The sequence below is a fragment of the Stenella coeruleoalba genome (assembly GCF_951394435.1).
Source record: "Stenella coeruleoalba genome assembly, chromosome: 20".
NCBI classification, from domain to species: Eukaryota; Metazoa; Chordata; class Mammalia; order Artiodactyla; family Delphinidae; genus Stenella; species Stenella coeruleoalba.
The window spans coordinates 42,507,970-42,535,780 of NC_137166.1; the positions used below are offsets into that span (position 1 = coordinate 42,507,970).

At 50.4% G+C, this 27,811-nt stretch overlaps 1 protein-coding gene across 3 annotated transcripts; it reads left to right on the forward strand.

Annotated features, from left to right (window-relative positions):
* On the forward strand, positions 1-24,608 carry WTIP (WT1 interacting protein). 3 transcript variants are annotated; one of them, XM_079906522.1, is made up of 8 exons: positions 1-814; positions 6,039-6,140; positions 17,619-17,686; positions 17,846-17,908; positions 18,075-18,205; positions 19,041-19,092; positions 19,795-19,863; positions 22,717-24,603. In XM_079906522.1, exons 1-8 carry the CDS (start codon positions 136-138, stop codon positions 22,855-22,857), a joined length of 1,305 nt encoding a protein of 434 aa, XP_079762648.1. In that variant the 5' UTR covers positions 1-135; the 3' UTR covers positions 22,858-24,603. The 3 variants fall into 3 exon arrangements, with proteins under 3 accessions (XP_079762648.1, XP_079762650.1, XP_079762649.1); XM_079906524.1 differs by lacking the exon at positions 19,041-19,092 and having other exon boundaries at positions 22,717-24,608; XM_079906523.1 differs by lacking the exon at positions 17,846-17,908 and having other exon boundaries at positions 22,717-24,605.
* Positions 24,609-27,811: the final 3,203 nt, after the last annotated feature.

Here is a 27,811-nt window from a genome sequence, read left to right on the forward strand (position 1 = left end):
CCGGCGCCGGCCCCGCCCCGCGCCCAGGGGTCCCGGGGCGGGCTCCGGGCTTCGGGCGGACGATGCGGCGGCGCGGCCGGAGCGGCGGCGGGAAGCGGAGGCGGAGGTGACGCGCCGGGGCCGGCGGGCCGGGCCATGCAGCGCTCCCGGGCGGCCGCGGACGAGGCGGCTCTGCTCCTGGCCGGGCTGGCCCTGCGGGAGCTGGAGCCGGGCGGCGACTCTCCGGGCCGGGGTCGGCGGGCGCCGCGGCCCGGGCCGGGAGACGAGGCGGCGCAGGCGTTGGGCCGCAGAGGGCAGGGCAGCGGCGGCGGCGGCGGCCCCGAGGCCGGGGTGGACGGACTGAGCCGCGGGGAGCGAGGCCCGCGGCGCGCGGCGGCCCCCGAGCTCAGCGCGCAGCCGGCGGGCAGCCCGCGGGCTAGCCTGGCGGGCTCCGACGGAGGCGGCGGCGGCAGCGGCAGCGCCCGCTCCAGCGGAATCAGCCTGGGCTACGACCAGCGCCACGGCAGCCCGCGCTCGGGCCGCTCGGACCCGCGCCCGGGCCCCGGGCCGCCGTCGGTGGGCAGCGCGCGCTCCAGCGTGTCCAGCCTCGGCTCCCGCGGCTCGGCCGGCGCCTACCCCGACCTGCTCCTGCCCGGCGCCTGCTCCGCGCCGGCTCGCTCCCCGGAGCCCGCCGGGCCTGCCCCTTTCGCTCTGCCTTCGCTCCAGCTGCCCCCGGGCCGGGAGGGCGCCCCGAGCTCGGCGGAGCGGCGGCTGGAGGCGCTGACCCGAGAGCTGGAGCGGGCGCTGGAGGCGCGCACTGCGCGGGACTACTTCGGTGAGCGAGCTCGGCCGCGCGGCCCGCGCGCCTCGGCCCCGGGCCTCCGCTGTCCTCTTTGGGGGTCGGGGACGACCTCCGGGTAGGCGGCCGGCTCGGCCGAGGAGAGCACTGGTTGGGCCCAGGGCTGGGCTTCGGACGAGGGACCGGGCTGCAAAAAGCGTGTGTCCCTCCCGTGGGGCTGGGGAGCTGGCGACGTTTGTTCCCGCAGACGGAGTGTGTGTGTGAACCTCCAGGTCTGGGGCTTGTTTCGGACAGTGGCTTAGCCTCTGGGTCTCTGGGCCGGGAGTTCTGGCAAAGTCAGTGGATGCGTTGCCCCTAATTTAGAGCAAAAGTCACGTTAATAGGCAGAAAAAGCTATTTTTGAATAATTTCTTCTTAACCCTTGGCACTTGCCTCAGCTCATCGTACTCCATGCTTTGTGATCAGCCGGTCAGCCGAAGCTGTGTGTTTCCCTTCTCCCAGCAGTAAGGGCTGTGAACAGGGGCAGGGAGGTGGCGTGGCCTGGATACCACCGGAGCCCGCCTGACCTGAGGCTTTGATAATGGTAGTGGCTGGAAGTAGAGTCTTTGAGGGAGGAGAAGCCCACGCTGGGGGTGGGGGGAGACTAAGCTGGTCATACTGGGCTGTCCTCGTTCTCGGTTGTGCTGTGTATATGGGATGTTTCCGAAGGGAATCCTGCTTCACATCATTTGCAAAGACCACCAGTCTCTGACAGCCTCCCTTTCTCAGTCTGACCTTGGCCCTTTGATCCCAAGTCCTTTGGACAACTTGAGGCTTGAGGTTCTGAGAGGCCTGGGGAGGGGCTTCGCTCCCTCCTTTACTGATAAGCAGGCACCTGGCTTTGGAGGGGGTGGTGGTTATCATGTCTGAGGCTGAGGCTGTCCTGGAGTTTGTATTTCATGGTTCATTCCAGCTAGCAGCTCAGGACTGCCCTGAACTGGATCTTGAGAGGGAAGGAGGTTGTGTGGGACGGGCAATGGGGGCACTGCAGGCCGAGGGAAGAATGTGGGCAAAAGGAGACAAGTAAGGATATGTACGCTTCCGTTATACTCCCTGGGGTTGCAGCCCAGGAGGGATCAGGTGGTCAAGGGAGTGTGTAGGCCAAAGGGTTGTCCTGCCTTTGGGAGGGGACCTGCTCATCTAGGAGCATCACGGTGAGAATTTGTGGTCTGGTAGGTCCTGTGGCTGCTGTCAGACCGCCTGGGAGCAGGGAGGGAGTAGGAAGCCATTGCCTCTCATGCCGGGCAGGTACCAGGAGCCGAAGCTGGGCTACCTTCTGAAGAGAATGAGATTCCAGCGCTCTCTCCCGGGGAGACCGTCCCTTTTCCTGTCCCCACTCGCTGCAGGGCCTGGGCAGGGGTGTGTTCTCTGGGCCTCCGTAGCTACTCCTGAATCTTTGTGTGCAGACCGGGGCAGGTAGTGGGAGAAGTGAAGGGGCTGGTGGGTCATCCTTTCTAATGGGACCTGCTGCTCCCATTGAAGCCACGTGGGAGTGGGAGGTGAGTGATGATAGATCTTTGGGGTTTTTTTTTAAGAGAAGCCCGATCTAGGTAACATTTTCCTGATTTTCTGAAAACATGAGCAGCTGTTTGCTTGAACTGCTGTTATCTTCCTGCCGATGTTCCACATTTTGGAGCTGTGAAAGTGGCAGTTTCATAGAGATCAACCTGGATAATACAACATTTTACAAAAGGAAGTCTGCAGGGAGCATGAGCTCGAGCGATCTCTGGTAAACCTCACCCTTGGAGTGTTTTTTCCTCTCTGTCCATCCCTTCTTGGCTCTGGCACCCGCTCACCTCCTGGCTGCGCTCTGTCTCTCATGGGCATCTCTCCTGACCAAGTTCTGCTGCCAGGAGCCAGCCAACAGCCTCAGGCCTCCAGAACCTCATTGACTTTGGTGACCTCTCTGCCTTCTCTTCAGCCGGCCACCCCCAAGGCCACACCCTGGACTTGCCTCGCGTCAGCTGTCTTCAGTCCTGGTTGCAGCTTGCGTCTCACCGCTACCTCTGATTGCTCTCATTGCTGTTTGCCCTGCAGAACCCTGGCTCCAAGTCAGTGCTGCGGCCCCCTTTTCTGTTGCTATATCAGGCCGCAGAGTGATGGTCTTTAACCTTGGTGCTCTTCTGGGCACCACCCATCACTCTTAGCCTTGGTCAGTTCCCTCTTTTAGTCCCTCAACAGCCTGCCTCTCTCTTTGGCCCTGCCCGTGCTTTCTACTTTGCTGAGAATAATAGGGTCAGCAGTTGCAGTCTTGGCTTCCTGTCCCTTCCCTGAAGGCTCTTAAGTCCATGTCCAGGTCTGAGGATGAAGGTCCTTCCATCTCCAACCTCTACCTCCTCCATCTTCAGCTTTCCTCTTTCCACTGGCCCTTTTCTTTTGTTTATAAATATGTATAAGGGTCTTTCATTAAGCAACAACAACAAAAATAAGAAAAAACAACAAACCCAAACCTATATGGCCCCAAGGTCTTATCCGCCCTTTCATCCCGTCTTCTCATCCTAGTGTCTGGGTGACATCGTCTTTGCTTATCCGCTTTCGATCTCCCCTCAGCCGTCTCTGTCTCCTCCCACTGGACTGACCCAGCCCTCGCTCAGCACCCTGGCGATGCCCCAGCCTCAGCCCCAAACACCAGAGGGCATTTGCCAGGTCTTGTTGGTCTGGATCTTACTGCATTCCAAAGGTGGAGTCAACGCTCCTCCGAAGCAGTCTACTCCTTGGATTTTGGAGGTACCTCATGGTCCTGGTTGTCTTTTTTTTTTTTTTTTGCGGTACACGGGCCTCTCACTGTTGTGGCCTCTCCCGTTGCGGAGCACAGGCTCCGGACGCGCAGGCTCAGCGGCCATGGCTCACGGGCCCAGCCGCTCCGCGGCATGTGGGATCTTCCCGGACCGGGGCACGAACCCGTGTCCCCTGCTTCGGCAGGCGGACTCTCAACCACTGCGCCACCAGGGAAGCCCCTGGTTGTCCTTCTTCAGCGTATTTTCATGAAAGTGGTCCTTCTGTTCTGCTTCCAATCGGCAGCCGACTTTTGCTCCTTGCATCGTGTTTTCTGGTAACGTAGTCAAATGACAAGGTCAGGTGTTCAGAGTTGATGGACAAGAGTGAAGGTGTGAGGGTGGGTCATTCTCACTTTAGGAAGATAAGTCTGGCTGCAGTTTGGGGGATGGATTATCGGGGGCCAGGGTAGGATGCTGTGAGGAAGCTGTTGAAACAGCAAGTGGGATGAGAATTGATGACGTTGAATCGGGCCAGTGGGCGTGAGGGGAGGGAATGAAGTCCAGAGTAGGGAACAGAGGAACCTGATTGAGAGCTGGAGGTGAGAGAGATAGGGTAGACCTGGATGCTTTCTGGAACCTGGCTGTGCGAAAGTGCCGTTTTTTTGAGCAGGAGCCCAGAGCTCTCTTCTGGACCTGAGGTGGTCTGGGGCCACCTGGGAGGTGGATTAGTGGCTCAGGAGAGGGATCCAGGCTGGGCAGGGTGCCAGGAGCCTCGGCAGGGGTGAGCATGGGAGCAGATGGCGCTGGGGTAAAGCCACGTGTGGAGACCTGTAAACGTGGTGTGTTTGGCTTCAAATTCTCAAAACATTTAAGTTAACAATTAATTTCAGTATGGAAAGGTTTCATGCACAAATCTAGATTTCTAGCTTTTCTTGAAAAATCAGAATCTTTAGAAGTGCTGGCCCTGCATTCCTCCCCGGTAGCCATCAGTGGAGCTGAGACGTGTCTGTGACCTCCGGCGGCCATGGCTCTCTTCTGCATTCACCTGGGTGCCCACCAATCTCTTTTACATTCCTGCCTGGTTTGAGGGCATCTGAACTGTCTCTCTCTCTCCTGGGGAGACTGAGGCATGGGAGACCCAGGACTGAGCAAGGGAATACCCAGTAGAACTGGGAAGAGAGAAGAACTAGAAAGCCAGGTGCGGGTCATATTCTGGGGACCCGAGAGGAGGAGAGGGCCCCCTTTAACAAGATCAGAAGAGAAAGTCCATAAATCTGCACCGTTAGGAGATGACAGGATGTGGACTAAGCTTTCTTTCTTGACTGAGGGGAGGGGGAAAATGGGGTGGCTGATGGGGGAGGGAGGTTTTTTTTAAGGTGGGAGACGCTCAGCCATGGTAAATGTTAAGGAGAAAGATCTGGTGGAAGGCAGGAAGGAGAGGGTTGAGGGCAGCGTGTCCTGAAGCGGCCAGAAGACTTAGGGTCCAGGGGGCAGGTAGGGCCCGTCTCCATGCCCTTTGTGCCATGGGAGACCTTTGGTGAGTCTGTGAGAGGACCTCTGATGTCTGGGCTGGACACCTGCAGTCTCCACGGTCTCCAGGAGGGCTGGCTAGAGAGTTCCCTAAGGCTAGTGCTGGCCTTTGCCCTGGTATTGCTGGTTACCCCTCTCCTTACCACCCCTCCCCTACCTGCCAAGCACCCCACCCTGGGGTGGTCCCCAAGTCCACTCAGTTATTCCCTGCAGAGCAACTTCGCCGTCTTATTTCCTTTAGACCTTTGCTCAGATATTACCTTGTCACTGGGGCCTTCTCTGACCATCTTCTTTAAAAATCACACACTCAGACGTATTCTTAATCAGCCTTCTTTTCCTCCATAGCACTTGTTTCTACCTGAGATGTGATTTACCTGTTGTCCACCTCTCTCCACTGGAATACATGCTCCTTGAGGGCGGCGGGGGGGGGGGGGGGTTTGTTTGGTGCGTTGCAGAATCTCTGGCACCTAAACTATGCGGGGTGTCAGTGTCCACGTGTTGACTAAACAAGAGAATAACTTGACCTTATTGTACAGGTGAAGGAGGTGTGGCTGGGAGGGTCAGGGACTCTGCCCTGGTTGTGTCTATGTGGTCTTCATTCTTTTTGGTTCATAGACAGCAGAAAGGATTTTCCCTCTGTCCACGAGCAGATCAAGGTGAAGGGGCTTAGACCAACTTTCCAGGTATAAACATGTCATTGTAATTTTGATGGTGTGGACAGTGTCCGTTAGCTCTGACTTGCCACGTGCTCTGCTAAACTCTTTGAGTCCTCAGACAACAGCAGCAAACCCTAAGTAGTGGTACCCTTCCTGTCCCCATGTCAGCCATTAGTAATGGAGCGAAGGAGGCCTATGGAATTTCCTTGCGCAAGATCACGTGGCTGGGCGGTGTTAGGACTGGGAGTCAGATGCGTGTCCATTCAAGTCCACAGACCTGGTGCTAATCGCTGCTCTTTCCTGCCTCCTCTTCCATAGGGATTTGCATCAAGTGTGGGCTTGGCATCTATGGAGCGAGGCAGGCGTGCCAGGCCATGGGGAGCCTGTATCACACCGATTGCTTCACCTGCAACTCCTGTGGTAGGTAACCTCTCCCCTGTCCCTCTTGCACTGTGGATCCCCTTGCATCTAAGTCCCAGGCGGATGGACCACCCAGCTCTGGCCCAGGCTGGAGTGTGGAGGAGGCTGAGTTGTGGCTCCTTGTCATCTGGCCTAGTCTGCTTGAGAGGCCCAGGCTCCTGGGGAGATCTGCTGAGCCCTGGGGAGGGAGGCGTGAGACCAGGGAGGAGGCTTTTGCTGGCCACAGGGAAAGGCTGCCCTTCTAGCCCTTGGCTTTGGAACCTCTGTCCTGGGCAGGGTACTGATGTCTCTCGGTTGTCTGGGTGGGGCTTGTGGAGCCAGAGATGTGCCTTCTGCCTGCCTGGATATGAGGCTAATATTTTTTTCCCTGCAATATATTTTTTGTCCTAATTTTACACACTGTATAAAATATAAATGTTATAATTTAACCTAGACAAAGTTATAAAAAGAAAAAAGTAACTATAATCCAACCAACCTAATAAGTCTGCGCTCTTTTTTTTTTTTAAGTCTGCACTCTTGATCTTCTTACTGTTCTTTCATGCTTTGCCCTGAGAAGACATCTTTTATTTATATACACAAAACATTTTAATGTAAAACACTTTATTTTATAAAAGTGTAATATGACTTTGTTATAAAGCAGAAACTAACACACCAGTGTAAAGTAATTATACTCCAATAAAGATGTTAAAAGAAAAAAACGTCTAATACGTACACAGTGTTAAGTCAGAGAGTCCTGAGAAGCTATTTTTGCAATCGCAAAAAACCGCTTATCTTTCTACCCCGGTCTTCTTGCCCAGGGGCAGCCACGTAGCAACTTCATCTAGTAGGCACCTCCATGTTCTAACAGCATACACTGCTGTTTCTTGATTATCAGTTTTGGAAATGATTTACTTTTGTTTGCCGTGGTAGGTGAGGAATAGGTTCTTACGCTGACTGTTCTGCCCTCTCCCCTTCCGTCTTCTCAGTGTAGTCATCATAAGTTGTGATTAAGTCAATAAACCAGGTTTATATTACTATAATATGACTATGTAAATATTATTCACGGCAAAACCAAGAATTATACTGGGGTTATGTCTCCTTTTTTCTATAGTCATTTACTTTCCCTGGAGTTTTCTTTTTTAACCTTTTTTTCTCCTTGCATTGTCTTGACTTATCATATCCTTCAGTTTCCTCTCCCCACTCCAGTTGCCCCATTTTAGTAGGCATTCTTTTGAGTTCCCCCTTGGAGCCCCTGGCCTCTCCTTAGTCTGAGCCAGTTGCTCTCTGGACCCCTGTGGAGTGTTCATTCTGTGCCTACCCATGTATATTGGTTGGATTGAATCCACTGTCTCCTAGAAGCTTTCAGCTGCAGATGACAGAAAAGCTGCTGAGGAGGCTTAAACTCTAAGAATATTTCTTGACTCGTTGAACTGGGAGCCCAGAGATAGGGCTGGCTTCAGGCTGGGATTGATCTAGTGGCTTAGGCCCTATGAATATCTTGGCTGTGTTTCCCTTGGGTTTGGTTTTATCCTTAGGGTGACTTCTCTTATGGTAGTGAAATGTCTGAGGCAGCTTGAGACTTCCATTGGGACACCACTGGTCTGGAGGAAGAGGGGCCATTTCCTCTGGTCATGTTTTTGGGGTGGGGAGACTTCTTTTCCAGAAAACATCTAGCAAACATCTTCCTGTATATCATTGGCCAGATCATCTCACACATCCATTCCTGAACCAAGCCCCGTGTGGCTGGGGGGAGTGCTGTGATTTGATTGGCTTACTTGCCTGAGTCTCTGAACCATTATAAGGGAAGAAGAATTAGCTTTATACTAATCAAGCCCATCCACGGATAGGGGAGTGGATTCAGGTTTCCCTTAAACACACCAGGCTGTCTGAGGTAAGGTTGGTTACTGAACACAACTTGGAGAAGTAGGGAGGAATCGAAGCTGTGAAACAACCTAAACTGTCCAGCGTTTTGCTGTAGTTGTCTAAGCAGGGCAATGTGGGAGGTAAGTTTTCTGAATTCTGTTGTGTCTAAAATACCTTTATTCAACTCTCACAATTTGTAGTTTGACTGGGAATAGATTTTCAAATTGGAACTAATTTTCACTAAGCATTTTGAAGTCATAGATTTATCTTCCAGAAGCCATGGTTACTGCTCAATTCTGATGCCATTCTGATTCTCATTTTTGTGTGTGTGATCTGTTTTTTTCCTTTTGGGAGATCTCAGGAAGAGGGCTATCATTGAGCAAATCCTGTAATAGCCTCTGGAAAGGGCTGTGAACTGCACAGTTGCAGGGGTTGCCACTTACGTAGATGCAAGAGGAATGGTGCTCCTGAAATTGTGCATTGCAGCTACTTGGCTTCGGATACTTTATGTTTGGTGTAGGCTTTGTGCGTACACACAGAGCCCCATTAGACTGGAGACTTGCCCTTCGGTTCTGGGAATTTTTCTTGTATTCTTATTTATTCCCTTCTTCTTTCCACTGGTACTGAGTTCAGCAGTGTATGAATCAGGATAATATATTATGACCAAGTTGAGCTTACCTGAAGAGTACCAGTGGAGTCACGATAGAAAATTCGTTACTGTAACTCACCTCATTAACAAACTAAAGAAGAAAAACTATATAATCATCTCAATAGGAGTAGAACAAGCAGTCAGTAAAATCTGACATTCAGATTTTAGCAAACTGGAAATAAAAAGGAACTTTCTCAACCTGATAAAAGTTGGTTACTAAAAATCTATGCAAACATCGTACTCAGTGGTGAAATATAAGAAAAATGGACCTTTAAAAGAGGAAAGGACAATGACGCCTGCAATCGTGTGTTCTATTCAGCATTGTACTGGAGGTCCTAGTCATTGCAGTAAGACAAGAAAAATAAATATAGCATAATCATGTAAATATTCATATACTGTTGAACATGGGTATATAAAATAGTGTTGAGAGGTCAGTATTTTCCAAATTGATCTATAATGCATTGTAATTCCAGTTAAGCAGGTTTTTGTGAATTTGACAAGCTAATTCTAAAATTTAAATGGAAGAGCAAAAGGCTAAGAATAATCAAGATGATCTTGAAGAAGAGTAGGTCGGGCAAACTTCCACTACCAGGTGTCAATATATATTGTACAGTTACATTAATTAATTTCATGTGTGGTACTGGGGCAAGGATAGACAAATAGACCAATGGACCAGAGTGGAGTTTAGAAACAGACCCATTGTCTGTGTGAAAACTTGATGGGTGATAGAGACAGCATTGCAGATGGTTCTGGGAAAAGTGGTTATCCATATAAAATAATGAAATTAAATCCAGGTGTATCAAAGACCTAAATGGGTAAAGAAAAACTTGACAATTTTAGAAATAAGTATAGAAACATATCTTTACCAATCTTCTGGTTAAGAAAAAAATTTTTTCACACAAAAACTGCCAAACTTAAAAGAGGGGATTGACAAATTTGGCTACATTTGAATTAAAAACCTCTATTTGTTAAAAGACACTGTGAAGCATATGGGAAAACAAACCTTATACTGTCACAAACATAACTGCCAACGATCATTTTTGTTTGTTTACAGCATTCCTTTTTTTTATTTTATTTTTTTAATTTTTATTTTTATTGGGCTATAGGGGATGGGTTGGGAAATATCTCTGCAAGTTATGCCCTACTAGGGAAATGTCCATTCTCATTTTCCTGGGATAGCTTTCGGAGCTTTTTCTTTTCTTTCTTTTTTTTTTTTTTTTGCAGTACGCGGGCCTCTCACTGTTGTGGAGCACAGGCTCCGGATGCGCAGGCTCAGCGGCCATGGCTCACGGGGCCCAGCCGCTCCGCGGCATGTGGGATCTTCCCGGACCGGGGCACGAACCCGTGTCCCCTGCATTGGCAGGCGGACTCTCAACCACTGTGCCACCAGGGAAGCCCACCCTAGGGGATGTTTGAAAAGTTTATTTTATTTATTTATTTGGCCGCTCTGTGTGGCATGTGGGATCTTAGTTACCCAGCCATGGATCGCACCTGTGCCCCCTGCAGTAGAAGTACGGAGTCTTAACCACTGGATCACCAGGGAAGTCCCTGAAAATTAAGGAAAAAGTCGAACAGGGGCAAATACATTTTTTCTTTTATGAGTATTCTTATTACTTATGGACTTGTATTCATGTAATGTATTGCAATACCATCATTATTCTTTTTGATGCTCAGATTGCCAGGGGAAGTCCCTTCCAGTTGACTCCTGTGCCCTTTTGACATGTCCGCATTGTTCTTTGAGTACTTCTTTACTCTGGCACAAGATATATTCGGTTTACCTTTGTTTTTGTTTTTAATTTAGTACAATTTACATATAGTGCAGCAAACAGATCTTAAGTATATAGTTCAAAGATTTTGGATAAATGTGTTCATTTATATTACTCACACCCCTAACAAGGTTATAGAAAATTTTAAACACCCGAGAAACTTCCATCTTCCCTTTTTTTCAGTTAATCCCCATATGTTCTCCCATCACATCCACTCGACCAGTGTTCTGATTTCTACCATCATAGATTAGTTTTGTCTGTTCTAGAACTTAATATAAATGCAGCCATAATAGTATGTACTATTTTCTTTCTCTTTTTAAAAAATAAATTATTTATTTATTTATTTATTTATTTTGGCTGTATTGGGTCTTCGTTGCTGCGCGTGGGCTTTCTCTAGTTGCAGCAAACGGGCTACTCTTCGCTGCGATGTGAGCTTCTCATTGCGGTGGCTTCTCTTGTTGCGGAGCAGGGGCTCTAGGCACGCAGGCTTCAGTAGTTGTGGCGCACGGGCTTAGTTGCTCTGCGGCATGTGGGATCTTCCCGGACCAGCGCTCGAACCCGTGTCCCGTGCATTTGCGGCGGATTCTCAACCACTGCGCCACAGGGGAAGCCCCGCCTTTTTTTTTTTTTTTGATCTATGTTGTTACATGTATCAGTAGCTCACTCCTTTTTATTGCTGAATAGCATTTTTATTGTATGAATATACCACAATTTGTTTATCCATTTATCTGTTGATAGATACTAGGTTGTGCTATGAACATTCTTGTACAGGTCATTTGTGGACAAATGTTTTTATTTCTCTTGGGTAAATTCCAAGGAATGGAATTTCTGGGTCATAGGCTAAGTGTACGTTTAACTTCATAAGAGACTGCCAAACTATTTTCCAAAGGGGCTGTATCATTTTATACTCCCGCTAGAAATGTAAGAGAGTTGGTTTATTCTATATATTTGCCAACAGCTGGTGTTTTAGTCTTTTTAATTTTAGCCATTCTAATGGGTTTGAAGTAGTATCTCACTGTGGTTTTAATTTGCATTTCCCTGACAACTAATGAGGTTTGAGCGTCTTTTCTTCTGTTTCTTGGCCATTTATATCTTCTTTTGTGAAGTCTGTTCAAGTCTTCTGCCCATTTTTTTAAAAATAATTTTTACTTTAATTCTTACTCCCTTTTTTAAAAATTTTTATTTAAAAAAGTTTTTGGCCTTGCCATGCAGCACGTGGGATCTTAGTTCCCCGACCAGGGATTGAACCTGCAGGCCCTGCACTGGAAGTGCGGAGTCTCAACCACTGGACTGCCTGGGAAGTCCCTCTTTTGCCCAGTTTTTAAATTGGGAGTTGTCTTTTATTATTTAGTTATAGGAATATATATGGTAAAAGTTCTTTTCAGATGTTTTGTGAATATTTTTTTCCGTTTTTTTTTGTTTTGTTTTACGGTTATTATTTTTGTGACTTAAAATGTTTTGTCCCCTGTTAGGTCGTGAAGATAGTCTCCTTTGTTTTTTTCTAGAAGCTTTAGGTTTCTCATGTTTAGGTTGATAACCATCTCATGTTAATTTTTATGTATGGTAAGAGGTAAGGAATTGAGTCTTATTCTTTTTTCCATATGAATATTTGGTTGTTCCAGCACCATGTGCTGAGAAGACTTTGCTTTCCCACTTGTACGTTTGTTGAAATATTTATGGGTCTATTTTTGCCCTCCATTCTGTTCCACTGATCTTTTTTTTTTTTTTTAATAAATTTATTTATTTATTTATTTTTGGCTGTGTTGGGTCTTCGTTTCTGTGCGAGGGCTTTCTCTAGTTGCGGCAAGCGGGGGCCAGTCTTCATCGCGGTGCGCGAGCCTCTGACTATCGCGGCCTCTGTTGTTGAGGAGCACAGGCTCCAGACGCGCAGGCTCAGCAGTTGTGGCTCACGGGCCTAGTTGCTCCGTGGCATGTGGGATCTTCCCAGACCAAGGCTCGAACCCATGTCCCCAGCATTAGCAGGCAGATTCTCAACCACTGCGCCACCAGGGAAGCCCCTCCACTGATCTTTTTGTCTCTCCTGCCCACAATATTACATTGTCTTGATTTCTGTAAGTCTTAAAATAGGGAGTGTAAGTTTTCTAGTTTTGTTGATCTTTTCCAAGATTATTTCGGCTATTCTAGGTTCTTTGTATTTCTATATAAATTTAAAAATTGGCACATCAGTTTCCACACACAAAAAAATAAGAGTGCTGAGAACTCAATTGGGCGGCATTGAATGTGTAGATCAATTTGGGGACAATTGATACGAGAATGTCTGAAGCCATGAAGATGGTTGTTGGAACTGTGCAGGGTCCAAGATTTTTCCCTGCATGCAAGCTGACTAGTTAGCCTGCCAGTGTTTCACGGGTGCTGGCTGAAGACATGACCTTCCTGGGACAGATACAGCACTGCAGGCAGCGTGAGCTTCATGTTCACATCGGTTCTGTGTGCCCTCCTTGGTCCCACAGTGGTGACGTGGATACCAGCTGTGTGCTGCACACGCGGTGGGTCTCTATGTCATGGCTGAGGAACCCTGAGCTTAGGGAACCCCAGGATTTTATAATGGGCTGCCAGCAAAGCTGTGTGACTCTTATCCCAGAGAAGCACATTTATCTCTGTTTATACTGAACAGCAAACCAACCTGCTTTCTGCTTCAGAGGGAGATGCTATCTCTGTCTTCTGAGCAGTTTGCTCCACAGACGTCCTTGGAAAGATAATTCAGAATGAAAGCTGCAAGCCATTTGAAAGATGTGCAGAGATGGAAGGGATCCAATGGAGAACTGTCTTCCAGCAGTGGTATATCTCTCTATTTATGTAGCTCTTTTAAAATTTCTCTCAGCAAAGTTTGGTTTTGCTGAGTAAAGTCAGACACATCTTTCATTGAATTTATCCCTTAGTATTTTATGGGGTTTTTGGGATGCTGTTATAAATGCATTTTAAAAATTGTAAGTTTAGGAGACTTCCCTGGTGGCGCGGTGGTTAAGACTCCGCGCTCCCAATGCAGGGGGCCCGGTTTGATCCCTGCCCAGGAAACTAGATCCCACGTGTATGCTGCAACTAAGAGTTCACATGCCACAACTAAGGAGCCCGCATGCTGCAAGTAAGGAGCTGGTGAGCCGCAACTAAGCAGCCTGCGAGCTGCACCTAAAGGAGCCCGCCTCCTGCAACTAAGATCCGGCACAACCAAATAAATAAATAGATATTAAAAAAAAAAAAAGGAATACTGAAGGTGCTAGTAAAATGTATTCAAAATAATAAAAATAAAAATTGTAAGTTTATTTTCCAGTCACTTGTTGCTAGAATATAAAAATATTTTTGGTTTTCATATATTGACCACCTCCTCTACAGCTTTGCTAAACCTACTTATTAGTTCTAGCAGTTTTTTCATAGATTTCTTGTGATTTTCTGTATAACACGGTCACGTCATTTGTGTTTATCGTTTTTCCTTTCTCGCCTGTCTTACTGCACTGCGTAGCACATCTAGTATACAGTTGAATCCTAAGGGGAAAAGCATCTACTATTTCACTGTTATGTCTGATGTGAGCTGTGGGGCTTTCATAGGTGCCCTTCATCAGGTGCGGGAGGTTCCCTCTTGCCCCTGGCTAGGTGTTGTCATCTCCTGACTCTAATGGGAATGCCTCCCATAGGTCTGCTGGGGCTGTGGTTTTGACAAGGATGCTTTTTTCTTTGAAAGTTTTTGTTCAATTTGTTTAAACTAAAAAAACCCCACATCACTCATTTCTCCCATCCCCAACCCCCTGTGTCTTGCAACCACCAAATTCTTCTCTGTATCTATGAGCTTTTTTTTTTTTTTAAAGATTCCACATATAAGAGAGATCATACGGCATTTGTGTTTCTTTGTCTGACTTATTTCACTTAGCATAATGCCTTCAAGGTCCGTTAATGTTGCTGCAAATGCCAAGATTTAATTTTCATTCTTTTTATGGCTGAATCATATTCGTGTGTGTGTGTGTGTAATTTTTTATCCATTCATCCATCAATGGACGCTTAGATTGTTTCCGTCTCTTCGTTATTGTAAATAATGATGCAATGAACATAGAGGTGCAGATATCTTTGTGAATTAGTATTTTTGTTTTCTTTAGATAAATACCCAGAAAGGGAATTGCTGGGTCATATGTTAGTTCTCTTTTTAATTTTTTGAGGAACCTCCATACTGTTTTCCACAGAGGTTGCACCAATTTACATTCCCACCAACAGTGGACGAGGGTTCCCTTTTCTCTAAATCCTAACCAACACTTGTTATGTCTTGTCTTACTGATCATAGCCATTCTAACAGATGTGAGGTCCTTTGTTGTTAATTAATCGACCATATATGTGTGGGTTTATTTCTGGGCTTGCTGTTCTGATCCATTGATGAATGTGTCTATTTTTATGCCAACAGCATACTTTTTAATTACTGTAGCTTTGTAATACAGTTTGAAATCATGAAGCATGATGCCTCCAGTTCTGTTCTTCTTTCTCAAGATTGCTTTGGCTTTTTAGGGTCTTTTGTGGTTCCATGTAAGTTTTAGGATTATTTGTTCTAAAAATACCATTGGAATTTTTTTTAACATCTTTATTGGAGTATAATTGCTTTACAATGTTGTGTTAGTTACTGCTGTATAACAAAATGAATCAACTATATGCATATGTATATCCCCATATCCCCTCCCTCTTGTGTCTCCCTCCCACCCTCCTTATCCCACCCCTCTAGGTGGTCACAAAGCACTGAGCTGATCTCCCTGTGCTATGAGGCTGCTTCCCACTAGCTGTTTTACATTGGGTAGTGTATATATGTCAGTGCTCCTCTCTCACTTCATCCCAGCTTACTCTTCCTCCTCCCTGTGTCCTCAAGTCCATTCTCTACGTCTGTGTCTTTATTCCTGTCCTGCCCCTAGGTTCATGAGAACTTTTTTTTTTTTTAGATTCCATATATAGTTGTTAGCATATGGTATTTGTTTTTCTCTTTCTGACTTACTTCACTCTGTATGACAGACTCTAGGTCCATCCACCTCACTGCAAATAACTCAATTTCGTTTCTTTTTATGGCTGAGTAATATTCCATTGTATATATGTGCCACATCTTCTTTATCCATTCATCCGATGGTGGACACTTAGCTTGCTTCAATGTCCTGGCTATTGTAAATAGTGCTGCAATGAACCTTGTGGTACATGACTTATTTTGAGTTACGGTTTTCTCAGGGTATATGCCCGGTAGTGGGATTGATGGGTCATATGGTAGTTCTGTTTTTAGTTTAGTTTTCCTTTTTTAAAAAAAATACATTTATTTATTTTTGGCCACGTCGGGTCTTGTTGCTGCCCGCAGGCTCTCTCTAGTTGCAGTGGGTGGGGACTACTCTTCGTTGTGGTGTGAGGACTTCTCATTGCTGTGGCTTTTCTTGTTGTGGAGCACGGGCTTTAGGCGCCCGGGGTTCAGTAGTTGTGGCTCACAGGCTCTAGGTGCATGGGCTTCAGTAGTTGTGGCACATGGACTTAGGTGCTCTGCGGCATGTGGGATCTTCCCAGACCAGGGCTCGAACCCATGTCCCCTGCACTGGCAGGTGGATTCTTAACCACTGCGCCACCAGGGAAGTCCCCTGTTTTTAGTTTGTTAAGGAACCTCCATACTGTTCTCCATAGTGGCTGTATCAATTTACATTCCCACCAACAGTAAAACCATTGGAATTTTGATAGGGACTGTGTTGAATCTGTAGATTGCTTTGGGTAGTGTGGACATTCTAACAATACTGATTCTTGCAGTCCATAAGCATAGAATATCTTTGCACTTATTTGTGTCTTCAGTTTCTTTCGTTAATGTTTTGTAGTTTTCAATATACAAGTCTTTCACCTCCTTGGTTAAATTTATTCCTAGGTATTTTATTCTTTTTGATGCAATTGTAAATAGACTTTTCTTATTTTCTCTTTCTGATAGTTCATTTTTAGTTAAAGAAACAGCAGATTTTTGTGTATTGATTTTGTATTCTGCAACTTTACTGAATTCATTTGTTCTAACAGTTTTTGATAGTCTTTAGGGTTTTCTCTCTCTCTATATATATATATATATTTTTTTCTTCTCTATATATTATGTCGTCTGCAAATAGTTACAGTTTTACTTCTTCCTTTCTAATTTGGATGCCTTTTATTTCCTTTTCTTGCCTAATTGCTCTGGCTAGGACTTCCAATACTATGTTGAATGAAAGTGGTGAGAGTGGACATCCTTGTCTTTTTCCTGATCCAAGAGGAAAAGCTTTTAGCTTTTCCATTGTTTATGATATCAGCTGTGGGCTTGTCATATATGGTCTTTATTATGTTGAGGTACGTTCTCTCTATACCCGCTTTGTTGAGAGTTTTTATTATGAAAGTATGTTGAATTTCATTAAATGCTTTTTCTTTCTGTGTCTATTGAGATGATCATAGGATTTGTATCCTTCATTTTGTTAATGTGTTGTATCACACTGACTGATTTGCCAACGTTGAACTATCCTGGCATCCTTGGAATAAAGGATACCTTTTTTTATATTGGGCTCCTTCACCTGGTGAGAGTTGTACTTTAACGTTTCTAGATTAAGAAATTCATTCTTGGGCTTCCCTGGTGGCGCCGTGGTTAAGAACCTGCCTGCTAATGCAGGGGACACGGGTTCGAGCCCTGGTCTGGGAAGATCCCACATGCTACGGAGCAGCTAAGCCCGTGAGCCATGACTACTGAGGCCCATGCTCCTAGAGCCTGTGCTCCGCAACAAGAGAAGCCACTGCAATGAGAGAGGCCCGTGCACCACAACGAAGAGTAGCGCCCGCTCTCCACCACTAGAGAAAGCCTGTGCGCAGCAACGAAGACCCAACGCAGCCAAAAATAAAATAAAGAAAAAGTTAAAAAAAAAAAGAAAAAAATTCATTCTGCGGAGTCTGCTCTGAATTCCACTGAACTTAAAGCAAATGTTTTTTTTTAATTATCAGAACTTCAGTTTACATTTGAGAAACCGGTCTTCATATGTTTGCTCTGACAACCTCTTACCACAGTTTTGTCAGCAACATATTCTATTTAATTTTTTAAAAATATTAATTAGCGTAATGATAATAACATAGCATTAGAGGGAAATTTAAAATTTGTCTGCGATCCGCTTCTCATCTGTTGGAGGAGGGTGCTGAGAAATGGCAGCAGGAGCGTCGTCCCTGGTTCCAGCAGTCCAGGGACCCCCTTCTCAACCCTCATCCTTGCAGGGAGACGACTTCGCGGGAAGGCGTTCTACAATGTGGGTGAGAAAGTGTACTGCCAGGAGGACTTCCTGGTGAGTCAAAGCTGTGCCCTGGCTGGTGCCATGGGTGGGTGCAGGGGCGGGGACCCTCCTTCTGATTCATGTGGTGACCTGAGGCCAGGAAGCAGATGCTGGCTGGGCAGCGAGTACCCCTGTGTCACATAACATCCTGGATCCTGTGTCCCCTCCCAGTACTCCGGGTTCCAGCAAACGGCTGACAAGTGTAGCGTGTGTGGACACCTCATCATGGAGATGGTGAGAACCTCCCCCAGGCTCCTGGAGCCCCTCTGACATGCGCAGAGTCAAGGACCCCACCCTTTCACCTGTTGGAGACCTGCCAGGGGCTCAGAGCCAGAGTGTCTTCTGGGGGCTGTGCTGAGCCTTCCACCTACACTGACCCTTCAGTGCCTCCCGCCCCCAGATCCTGCAGGCCCTTGGGAAGTCCTACCACCCGGGCTGCTTCCGGTGCTCGGTGTGCAACGAGTGCCTGGACGGGGTGCCCTTCACTGTGGACGTGGAGAACAACATCTACTGTGTCCGAGATTATCACACGTGAGTAGCCGGCGCTATGCAACAGTGTGACTCCCATGGTTCCCCTGCCTCTCCCCAGGAGTATTTTTCTGGCCTGCCTGTCTGTGCCCTCCATTCTTGGCCTGCTCACTTCTGGCCTCCGCTGTGTGCTCAGTGGTTGGGGCGAGGCGCAGATCTCTGCTGGAGCCTTCTGTCTCAGTCCTCTCCTCCCCCTGCCTTTGCCTGCACCCCCTCGTCCTAGTGGTGGGGACTCTGGGCTGCCCCATCTAGCTTCTGTCCCGCTGCTCTAGTGGCCAGGCAAAGACTCTGCAGAGACCCCAAGCCCCCATTCCAGGCAGAAGAGTCTTCTGCCTGGAATGGGGGCTTGGGGTCTCTGCAGAGTCTCTTTCTGCCTGGCCGTACCCATGTGACCAGGTGATCCGTTCTCCCTTGCTGTGGCTCCAGGCTCAGCCCTCGGACCTCTGGTCCTGTGCTGCTGCCTTGCATGGGGTTGGTGCTGGGCATTGGTTCCTGGTACTCAGTGTGGAGCCAGGCTTTGCAGGGGTCTCAGCTAGAGGACGCCCAAGCCTGGACACGAGGGGGCAATGACTGGCAGGAAGCATGAGGGAGAGGCCAGGGCAGAACCTGAAGAAGCCATCCTGGAGGAGGTGATGGGGTGGAGGTGAATTGGGGCACCACACGAAAGGCCAGTGCCAAGAAGGCATGGCATAGGATGCTCCTACCCCGACATATCCGCACAAGGAGAGGGGGCCTGATGCTCGGGCCGCGTCATGGGGCTACTACGGGTGGACCTGTCCTCGTGCCCTTGGCCTCTGGTCACTCAGCTGGTCACTTCTGGTTTCCTTTATTCCTCCAGGGTTTTTGCACCAAAATGTGCCTCCTGTGCCCGTCCTATCCTCCCTGCACAGGTAGGAACCACTCACCTGGAGATGGTCAGGCGCCTGGCCCCGCCCGGCCCTGCTGGTCCTGCCTGGGTTGGCCCCAGGTCTTGGGCCCCAGTGGGAGGGATGAGCAGGCGCTCCTGCCCCCTGTCCCTCTGGGCTGAGGGACGTGTGTTGTGCCCAGTGCACGTACGGTGCAGGTGTCCCCGCATGAGTTAGAGGGAATTGGTGGCCCCTGCCGCTTGGCTGCCCCACTGGCCCCTCAGCTCCGTTGCCCGTCGATGTCAGGACTGGCCCCGGGCTCTGTGAGCTCGCAGCTGAGACGGTGGGGGAGCAGACGAGAGAAGGATGCGGTTTGTGCAGGAGACATCGTCGGGTGGTGCCCCTCTCTCCGGCACTGGGTCTTCCACACATGCTGGCCCTGGGGAAGCAGGCCTGGCAGTGGTCTTTCCTGACTGCAGAGAACTGAAAAGAACACGTACGCACACACTGACACCCACGTGATGGCTCTCATGAGCAAGTGTGCGTGCTCTCGGCTCCAGCGCGGGAGGAGGCCTACGGCACACGCACATCCATTTGTGTGCACCCACTGATGCCTGTTCTGGCCCCGTGGGAGCACCCACGTCAGAGCTCACACGGGTGTGAATGCACAGCCCCCCATGACAGGAGCGCGTTGTGTAGTTATGTGCCCACCACACAGTTTGCCTCAAGCCCTGTCTCTTCCTCCAGGGCTGTGAGACAACCATCCGTGTGGTGTCTATGGACAGAGACTACCACGTGGAATGCTATCACTGTGAGGTGAGCCTGGGTCCCCCCAGAAGGCTGGCGGCCAGGGTAGTCCCCCTCTCACACAGGCCTCCTTCTCCCTAGGTGCTCTGTGGGCTCACCTCCTCTTTTATGGTTCTATCCCATTCTGCCTGTCCTCCCCCAGTGAGCTCTCTCCCTCCCCTCCAGGATATGTTTCTCTCAGCCCGTTTCTCATTCAGTCAAATATTTGCCGAGGATGTACAGTGTTGGGGTGTTGTTGATGTACAGAGAATAAAGACAGTCTCTATCCTCCAGAGAGACAAGTACTCAGGCAGTATTTATACAGGGTCATCATTGCTATCAAGGGGAGTTTTCAGAGCACATAGCAGGCCTTGGAAAATCAAGGAAGGCTTTCTGGGGGAGGTGACACCCAAGCTAAGATTTGAAAGATGAATAAGAGTTAGCTAAGGAGCAGGGAAAAGGGCATTTTCAGGCAATGGAAGCAGAATGTGCTAAGATGTGAAGGTGAGTGTGTCGTTTCGTTTCACTGGAGAAGTTGGCAGGAGCTGCGGACGAAAGGCCACGTGAGCTGAGGAGCGTGGACTTATCCTGAGGGCAGTGGAGAAGGATCGAAAAAGGATGACGCGATGTCACTGAGATTTTAGAAAGGGCACTCATGCAGAGAATGAATGGAGGGAGAGGGAGTAGGGGCTGAGGTTCCCAGAGGAGGCGGGTACAGTCAAGGTTGTGGCCCTGGGTTCCAGCAAGTAGACTGAGTTTAGTGTTGGTTAGATGGTACAAGGGACTGGATTTGGTCAGTGATTGGACATGGGAGTTGAGGGGTTGGAAGGTGTCCATTACGACCCCAGGAGAGAGTGAGGGTGAGAGGAGGAAGGCATTAGATGATCTCACTTTTGGTAGCTGGGGACACCTGAACGGAACTCTCTAGGCAGCAGCCGGATGTGCTGGAGTATAGACTCTGGTACAGGTGTAGGAGTTTGAGAGTCATTGGCATACATAGCTCTTTCCTCTCTGATACTCTGCCCTGTGGTTTCTAGTTGCCTTTGCCTCCCCAGATTCTCAATTCAGGGAGACCAATGGGCAGCCTGGAAAAATCTCTCCAGGTAGTAACCTGGGCAATTGTAGGGCTCTCCTTATTAGTTTCCCTTCTCTCAGAGGTCACTGGCCTGCCTTGCCTGTTGTTCAGAGTCCGAGAATCATCGTTTCATATGTTTTGCCCAGTTTGCCATCGTTAAAGGTAGAGCGGGAAATCCAGTCCTTGTTACTGTCATGGCCGGAAGCGGGAGTCCCATCGTGGGCATGTACATGGCCACTGAAGCCAGGGGAGTAAATGAGGTCTTCCAGGAAGAGCTGTAGAGGAAGGAGCGGGGGCTCAGGATAGCCCAGGGGCTCCAACATTCCGGGGATGCGTTCAGGCAGAGCCGCCACACAGGAGGCCTAGAATGAATGACCGACCTACCCCGGAGAAGCAGGAGAAAAACCAAGTGTTGGGTTTCAGAGCCCCCAGGGAAGAGCAGGCATGTCGGTGAGAAACCTTCGGTAGGAATCTAGGGTCCATCTGGAACCAGGTTGCCTTGATGGGGGCAAGTGGCCCAAAGGGAACAGGAATCCTGCTGGAGGACCAGGGAAGGGGGGTCAGGAGCAGGCATGGCCACAGTTCCTCCAGCAACCGTGGGAGGGCATCCTGCTCTGCAGTCCTGGGGACTGCAGTGTCCCCTTGGGGTCGCTAAGCTCAGCCCTTAAGGAAAGGCTGATGCCGAGTCCAGGAGCAGGGCAAGCTGTAAGCAGAGTACAGCCAGCGCCTCGGGGCTCTGAGCCATGGTGCTGCTGCCCCCAGGGGAGACCCTTGGATGGGAACAGGGGGCTGTGGCCAGACAGGACACGGAGGACCCCTGGGACCTGAGTTGCGTGGGACATGAAGCTCCATCACAACAGCCCAGCTCCATCAGCTGTGTGGGGCGGGGGTCGATGTTGGTCTCAGGGCCTTTGGGTAACAAGTGTCACAGCTTCCAGGTTGGAGTTCAGCCCTGGGTGCAGTGAGAGCGTGACCAAAGGGGCCTCCTTGGGGTGGGGGAGGGGGCGAAAGGAAGGAAAAAGTTGTCCAGTAGGTCTTGCCTGGTGCCCCACTGTCGCTCGCAGCACACCATCCTCCATGGCTGCCCTTCACATTTCCTGCCTGTTAGAGGTCAAACACGAATCACATAACTTGTTAAACAGAAAATTAGCCTATAAAATATCGTGCAGTGGTAAACATGGTAGGATAAGGGACATAAAGCAAAACTCCTTGTTGAATTGACGGCTTCAGGTCTTCTGTTCCACTATCTCTTAAGGCCACTGAGGTCAGCCAGTGACCCCCATGTGGGGATCCAGGAGATGATTCTCAGTTGTCACTGTCCTAAGCTCGCTGCAACTTCCCTAGACTCTCCCTCCTAGATGCCCTCTTCACTGTGCCCTTAGGGCAGGCAGTTTTTGGTTTTCCTTTCATCTTCCCCTAAAATCTTGGCTCAGCTCTTCTTTCCTCTCTTAAAGTTGGAGCTTCCACAGCTCAGCTGTTTTTTCTCTTCTCTTTCCTAGTTATCTGCACTCCCTGGGAGAAACTCTTGTTGTTTTGTTAAAAACTATCACATTTTTATGCTGATGCCCCCCATTTATTGCCCAGCCCTCTCTCCAAGACTCCAGCCTAGTGTCCGCCTAGCTCTCTCCTGGTTGGCTCCTTTGGATGTGTAAGATGCTCTCCAATTCGGGGTGTCCAGCACTGGGTTCCTGACCCCCTTCCCCCAAAGAGTAAAGGCCAAAGTCCTCCGGAAGGTGGGCAGGGTCCTACAGATCTCTGATGCACCCCTCCCTTGCTTACTCTGGCGCCGGGGCTGTGTTCTTCCCTAGGACTGCGGGCTGCAGCTGAGCGGGGAGGATGGACGCCGCTGCTACCCCCTGGAGGGCCACCTGCTGTGCCGCCGCTGCCACCTGCGGCGCCTCCGGCCAGGCCCACTTCCCCCACCTGCTGTGCACGTCACCGAGCTCTGAGCTGGGGGCGGGTAGCCCGACCCTGGGGGCGCCTCACCTGCTGTGCACGTCACCGAGCTCTGAGCTGGGGGCGGGTAGCCCGACCCTGGGGGCGTGTGTTTGTGTCTGCGTGCACGCGCGCGCGCGTTTTTTTCGCTCAGGAGCGCGTTTTCCTGCGCATGCACGTGTTTTTGCGCGAGTATATTTTTGCGCGCGCGCCGGCGATGGGTGACCCAGGTCAGTGTCGGGGCTCTGTGTCAGGGTGGGCGCGGCCGCCGGCTCCCACCCCACCCCTACTCCCACCGGCCACCGAGCTGCTGTCCGAGGGGCCGGCCCCGCGGCGAAGCTACTAATATTTATTCACCGTCTGTGCCTCCTCAAACGGCTTCCTTTCTTACGGGCCCTGGCCGCCTCCCGCCCCCACCCCATCACCCGCCTTGTGTTTCGGGACCCCCTGTGCCCCGTGGCCTCGGGGGCAGGCTCCCAGACCGGCTCTGGGTCACGGGGCTGAAGGTGGCCGTTACCACGTGCAGGGGCGCGGGGTACACGGCCGCCGTCCTCCGACTGGCCTCGGGGCGGGAGCCAGTTACCCTGTGTAGAAGGGGTCTGGGACCCCCTTCAAGAAAGCTGCGGGAAGGCGGGGGTTGCCGGAGGGCACGCGTGTTTGTCTCATAAGCGCCTGGCCCGCTGGTGGGTGGGAAGGGTTCGTTGTTTGGGAGGGGTCGTAGAAGGGGGTGAGGAATGACACCCTTAGGGAGTGGGGCCTACGAAGGAGCCCTCCCTTCGGCCATTGTGGTCACGGCGGGTTTTGGCCACCGGGACTCCGATGGGCGTTTTCAGCCTTCATCCCGCCCCGGTCTTCCCATCCCTGGCTCCTCGTTCCCAACCCCTCTCGTCCTCGGCCTCGGGAAAAGAACACCTCGTGCAGAATTCCAGCCACAGGTCTCGGTCGAGAGAGGCCGCGAGGGGGCGCCCTGCCCATCTGTTACAGGAAAGCACTGTGTATCAGGCTCCACAACAAAAGCATATGATTTGACTTAAATTAAGTTTTTCCTTTGAGAATATTTTCATTTTCTTTAAAAGAATATAGTTTTCTTCTAAAAACTTGGCCCACGGTTGTTATTTCTTAGGGAAGTTACAAGAAACTCACAAATGTGCAATTTGTGTATCATATAGCTAGCGTTCAAGTGGTAAAACCTTGTAGTTTAACTACTTTTGTATAAATTCCTGTAAAATCCTAAAAATTGCCTTAAAGACTGTAGGCTAGCGTGGGGTTTTGTTGATGTCAGTGTCTTGAGAGCGGTTACCTAATGAAATGTGGTATGTGGAAATGCAGATTTTTTTCTCTTCCTCTGAAAGACACATCAGCATTGCGAAGCTTCTCACTGATTTGCACTTGTGGGTGGCCCCTGCGGCGAGAGACCTCCTAATCACAGTCACCATCGCGGTGGTTTTTACGGAATATTTTAAGACCGTTTGTTCCTATGAGAACTGAACCACCTCGGCTACTGCTCTTGCTCTCCGTTCTCCCCACTGTTAAACGTAAGATCCTTCATCTGGGGGAGCCAGGCCGTAGGAACCAGAACGTTGTCAGGACTGCTTATTGGGAAGCGTAGGAGGGGAAGTGGCAGCCGGCGGGTTCCAGCTGGGCTAAGGCCTGGAGCCCGGGCGCCCTCTAGTGGGCTGAGGAGGGAAGTACATGGTGAGTTTGGCGATCGTTGACCAAATATTTTAACGCAGAGGTTGCCCTGAGATACGGGAAGCGTGTGTCTCCTGAGGAAGGGACTGAACAGGATCAAGGTGGCTTCTTGGAGGAGGTGATCCCAGTGGGGCAGGAGACAGTATATTCCAGGAATGGGAGGTTCTTTCTGGCTTTCTCTTCCTCTTGAGCTGGGCTGCTTTGCTTTCTAGCCAATTATTGCAAAGCTTTCTTCTGATTGCTTCCAAGGTCGAAGCCTGCTTTGGCCTCCGTTTCTCCTTGTTGCAAATTCAGCTCTACTCTTTTCTCTTTCTTTGTGTCTGCTGTGGAGGTGGTCCCTGATCTTCCTGCCATGGGGACCACCATCTCTCTCCACACCTGCTCCATCCTGGGTACCATGCTCCCCCATCCAGCTGGACTGAGTCATCACAGCATGGAGCCTCCTTTGAATTCCTGTGCCAAACTTTATCAAAAGTCAGAGCCAAGGGAATGCATGGCCCTGGGGGGCAGTGGCTTTATCTCTGGCCACACTTTGCCCTTTCTCTTTGGGCTCCATGACCCTCTTTTGCCTTCTCCCAGGGCTGGTGACTGCCACCATCCCTGTAACCCCAGAGCCTTTGCACATGCAGTTCGCTCTGCCTGGACCCACCCCCTGCCCGATGCTTTGATTCCTGGTCAGATCCTTCCGATCTCAGCGACACGAATAAGCCAGGCTTCTCGTTATTACACGTCACCGAACACCCAGAATTGGGGGCCCCGATCTCTAAGCTCTTTTCCGAAAGCAGCATCTTCCAGTCCATTGTCAGGAATTATGCTGACATGATGGTTGTTGAGACTGAGGAAGCAGTGTGAGAACCAGACCTCAAGCCAGGTAGATTACCCATGAGTCTCCACTGCTGGGTGCCAAACCCACCTGCCCCTAGGATGTCTCCCCTGACGTTGACACCTGGTGACACCTCTAACTGTGCTTTTGTTAACTGCTGTACTTTCATGTACTGAGAGAAGAAGAGTTCTCTTCATGTCCATCTCCTCACTAGAGGGTGGGCACTCCAGGCCAGGGTCTGTCTGGGTTGTTCACTCTTGTCTCCACAGTGCCTGGCCTGTGGTTGGTACTGTAACCTGAGGCAGACCCTGCCCTGGCCTTTAGAGTCTCAACTTAGGACCCCTCTCCTTCACTGGTTTGCAAGTCCAAGTACAGCCTCAGTTGCCCAATGAAGGAGCCACAGGTGGGATAGAGGCCCAAGAATGGGTTTACACAAAAACTATACGTGCTGCACATCAAGCGTGTGCCCCAGGTAGTGCACACACAGGTGTGCCTTTGTGGATGCCCTTGAGTATTGGGTTCCCTGCCACGCGTGCTCGTGTGTGTGTGTGTGTGTGTGTGTGTGTATGTGTATGAGAGAGAGAGGGAGAGATAGGGAGGTTGTTTGAGATGAGGGAGAAAGGGAGGGAGAGGAGAGATGGAGATTGGGAGGGAGATGAGAAGGGGCATGAGATTGCGAGAGACATTGAGAGAGCTAGATATTGTGAGGGGTGTGAAAGAGAATGAATGTTTGACAGAGATGGTGGGGGATTGATCAGGAGAGACTGGGAGAGGGAGAGAGGGTGAAAGAGACATTGTAAGAGAGAGATTGAGGCTGAGAGACTGAGAGAGTGGTGGAGAGACAGATTGAGAAAGAAATTGAGAGGTGGAATGAACAAGAGGGAGAGAGAGAAAGATAACTGAGTGAGGCCAACAGAACCTAGGGTCCTTTTCCCGCAAGGCAGGGGGCCCCCAGGGCCAGGTGATTTGGAAATATTTGGATGGCCTGGCCCACAAACAGGAAAGGTTCGCCTCTTGTAAGTGACAAAGGCTGTGGTGTGTGTGCACGTGTGTGACGTTAGGCTGGGACAGTGGGCTCTTGGAGGTGGGTCTTGAACATGGGGTGCCTGCACGGTCATAGGGTAGGAGGAGATGCTACTGACCCCTCCTGGTCCGTGCTTCCTACCCCTCTTTGGCCAGGACACACAGATGGGAGCTTGCTGAACTGAAGATACCCTCGAGTGCCTCTGTGAGCTTGCTGTGGAGGGGCTAGAAGGGGATGGACAGTTGGGGCCGTGACTTATGGGAGGTGCTGGGCATAGGAATCCACACCACAGATGCTTGGAGAGCAAGGCGGGCCAATCCTGGGAGCCGTCAGCGGTTGAGTGCGGCGATGTGTGGGGCTGTGCTCTCCACCATCTCCTCCCAGCTTCACTCCCATCCCTGAGGCTGATCTTCTAGTTAGCAGATGCCCCCTGGGAGGAGGGTGAAGGGCTAAGCGTAGGCTCAGCCTGCGGGGGCTCCAGGAGGGCCTTGGGTTGGGGTCTGAGGACAGGTCTGGGGATGGGGGCGGCGCCCAGGTCGCTGGTGACCTTCCACCCAGCAGTCCTGAAGGCCCTGCCCCCGCATGGTGTGTGGGCATATGGGATCTGCATGTACCCGGAGTGGGTGTGGGGGGTACCTGGCTGGGAGAGGGGTGTGTGTGCACGTGCTCTGGGGACTCCTCAGTGACTGCTGGGGACTCAGTGACTGCTGGGGCAGGCCTGGCTTGGGGGGTCTTCCCAACCCAGACCTGTCTCCCAGGAGACAGGGAGGCTCTTCTTCAGCCATCCCAGGAGGAATTCTGTGTGGCACTGCCTCCTGGGGTAGCAGACTAGTCTCACCAGGCCCCTGGTTCCTGGAGACAGAGCCCAGGAAGTGTCTAGGAGCCTGGAGAACCGGGGCAACACAGCTGGAGTGGAGGGTGCCTCCCCGCTCCTATCTTCCTGCTCTGGCCCTGAGGACACTGCTGGGCTGCCCTCCCTAAGTCCGGGCGTTTGTGTCACACGTGGGCCCTTTCCTGTCCTGCAGGGAGGCTCACCCTGGAGGGCAGAGGGGGCCTGGGAGGCTCTCCAAGGACATCAGGGCCCTCAGGTCTCCCTGGGCTGGGGGGACTATGGCCCTGAAACATCTGGCACTTGGGTGGGAAGCACTCAGCAGTGGTGTTTGTGTGCCTGTCACATATTCACCTGTCTGTCCCTAGCTGCTCACCTGTCACTCCCATCATCCCATACCGGTGCACACTCTCTACCGGTGCTGTGCAGGTGTGCCTGCCTGTGTCACATACACCTGCCACTGGTTACATGACTGTCCCACAGAATCCACCTTACCTTCCTGAAGTTACCTGCCACACACCAGTCACAGGCACCTGTGTGACCCAGCTGGCTTACTCCCTTCTCTGTGACAGTGCCTTGGCCATCAGCGCCCTGTCCACG

Coding starts and splice junctions, on each gene's coding strand:
- WTIP (XM_079906522.1), top strand. CDS start 136: ATGCAGCGCTCCCGGGCGGCCGCGGACGAGGCGGCTCTGCTCCTGGCC. Junction 17,687..17,845: donor ACTGCCAGGAGGACTTCCTG/GTGAGTCAAAGC, acceptor GTCCCCTCCCAG/TACTCCGGGTTCCAGCAAAC. Junction 19,093..19,794: donor GTCCTATCCTCCCTGCACAG/GTAGGAACCACT, acceptor CTCTTCCTCCAG/GGCTGTGAGACAACCATCCG.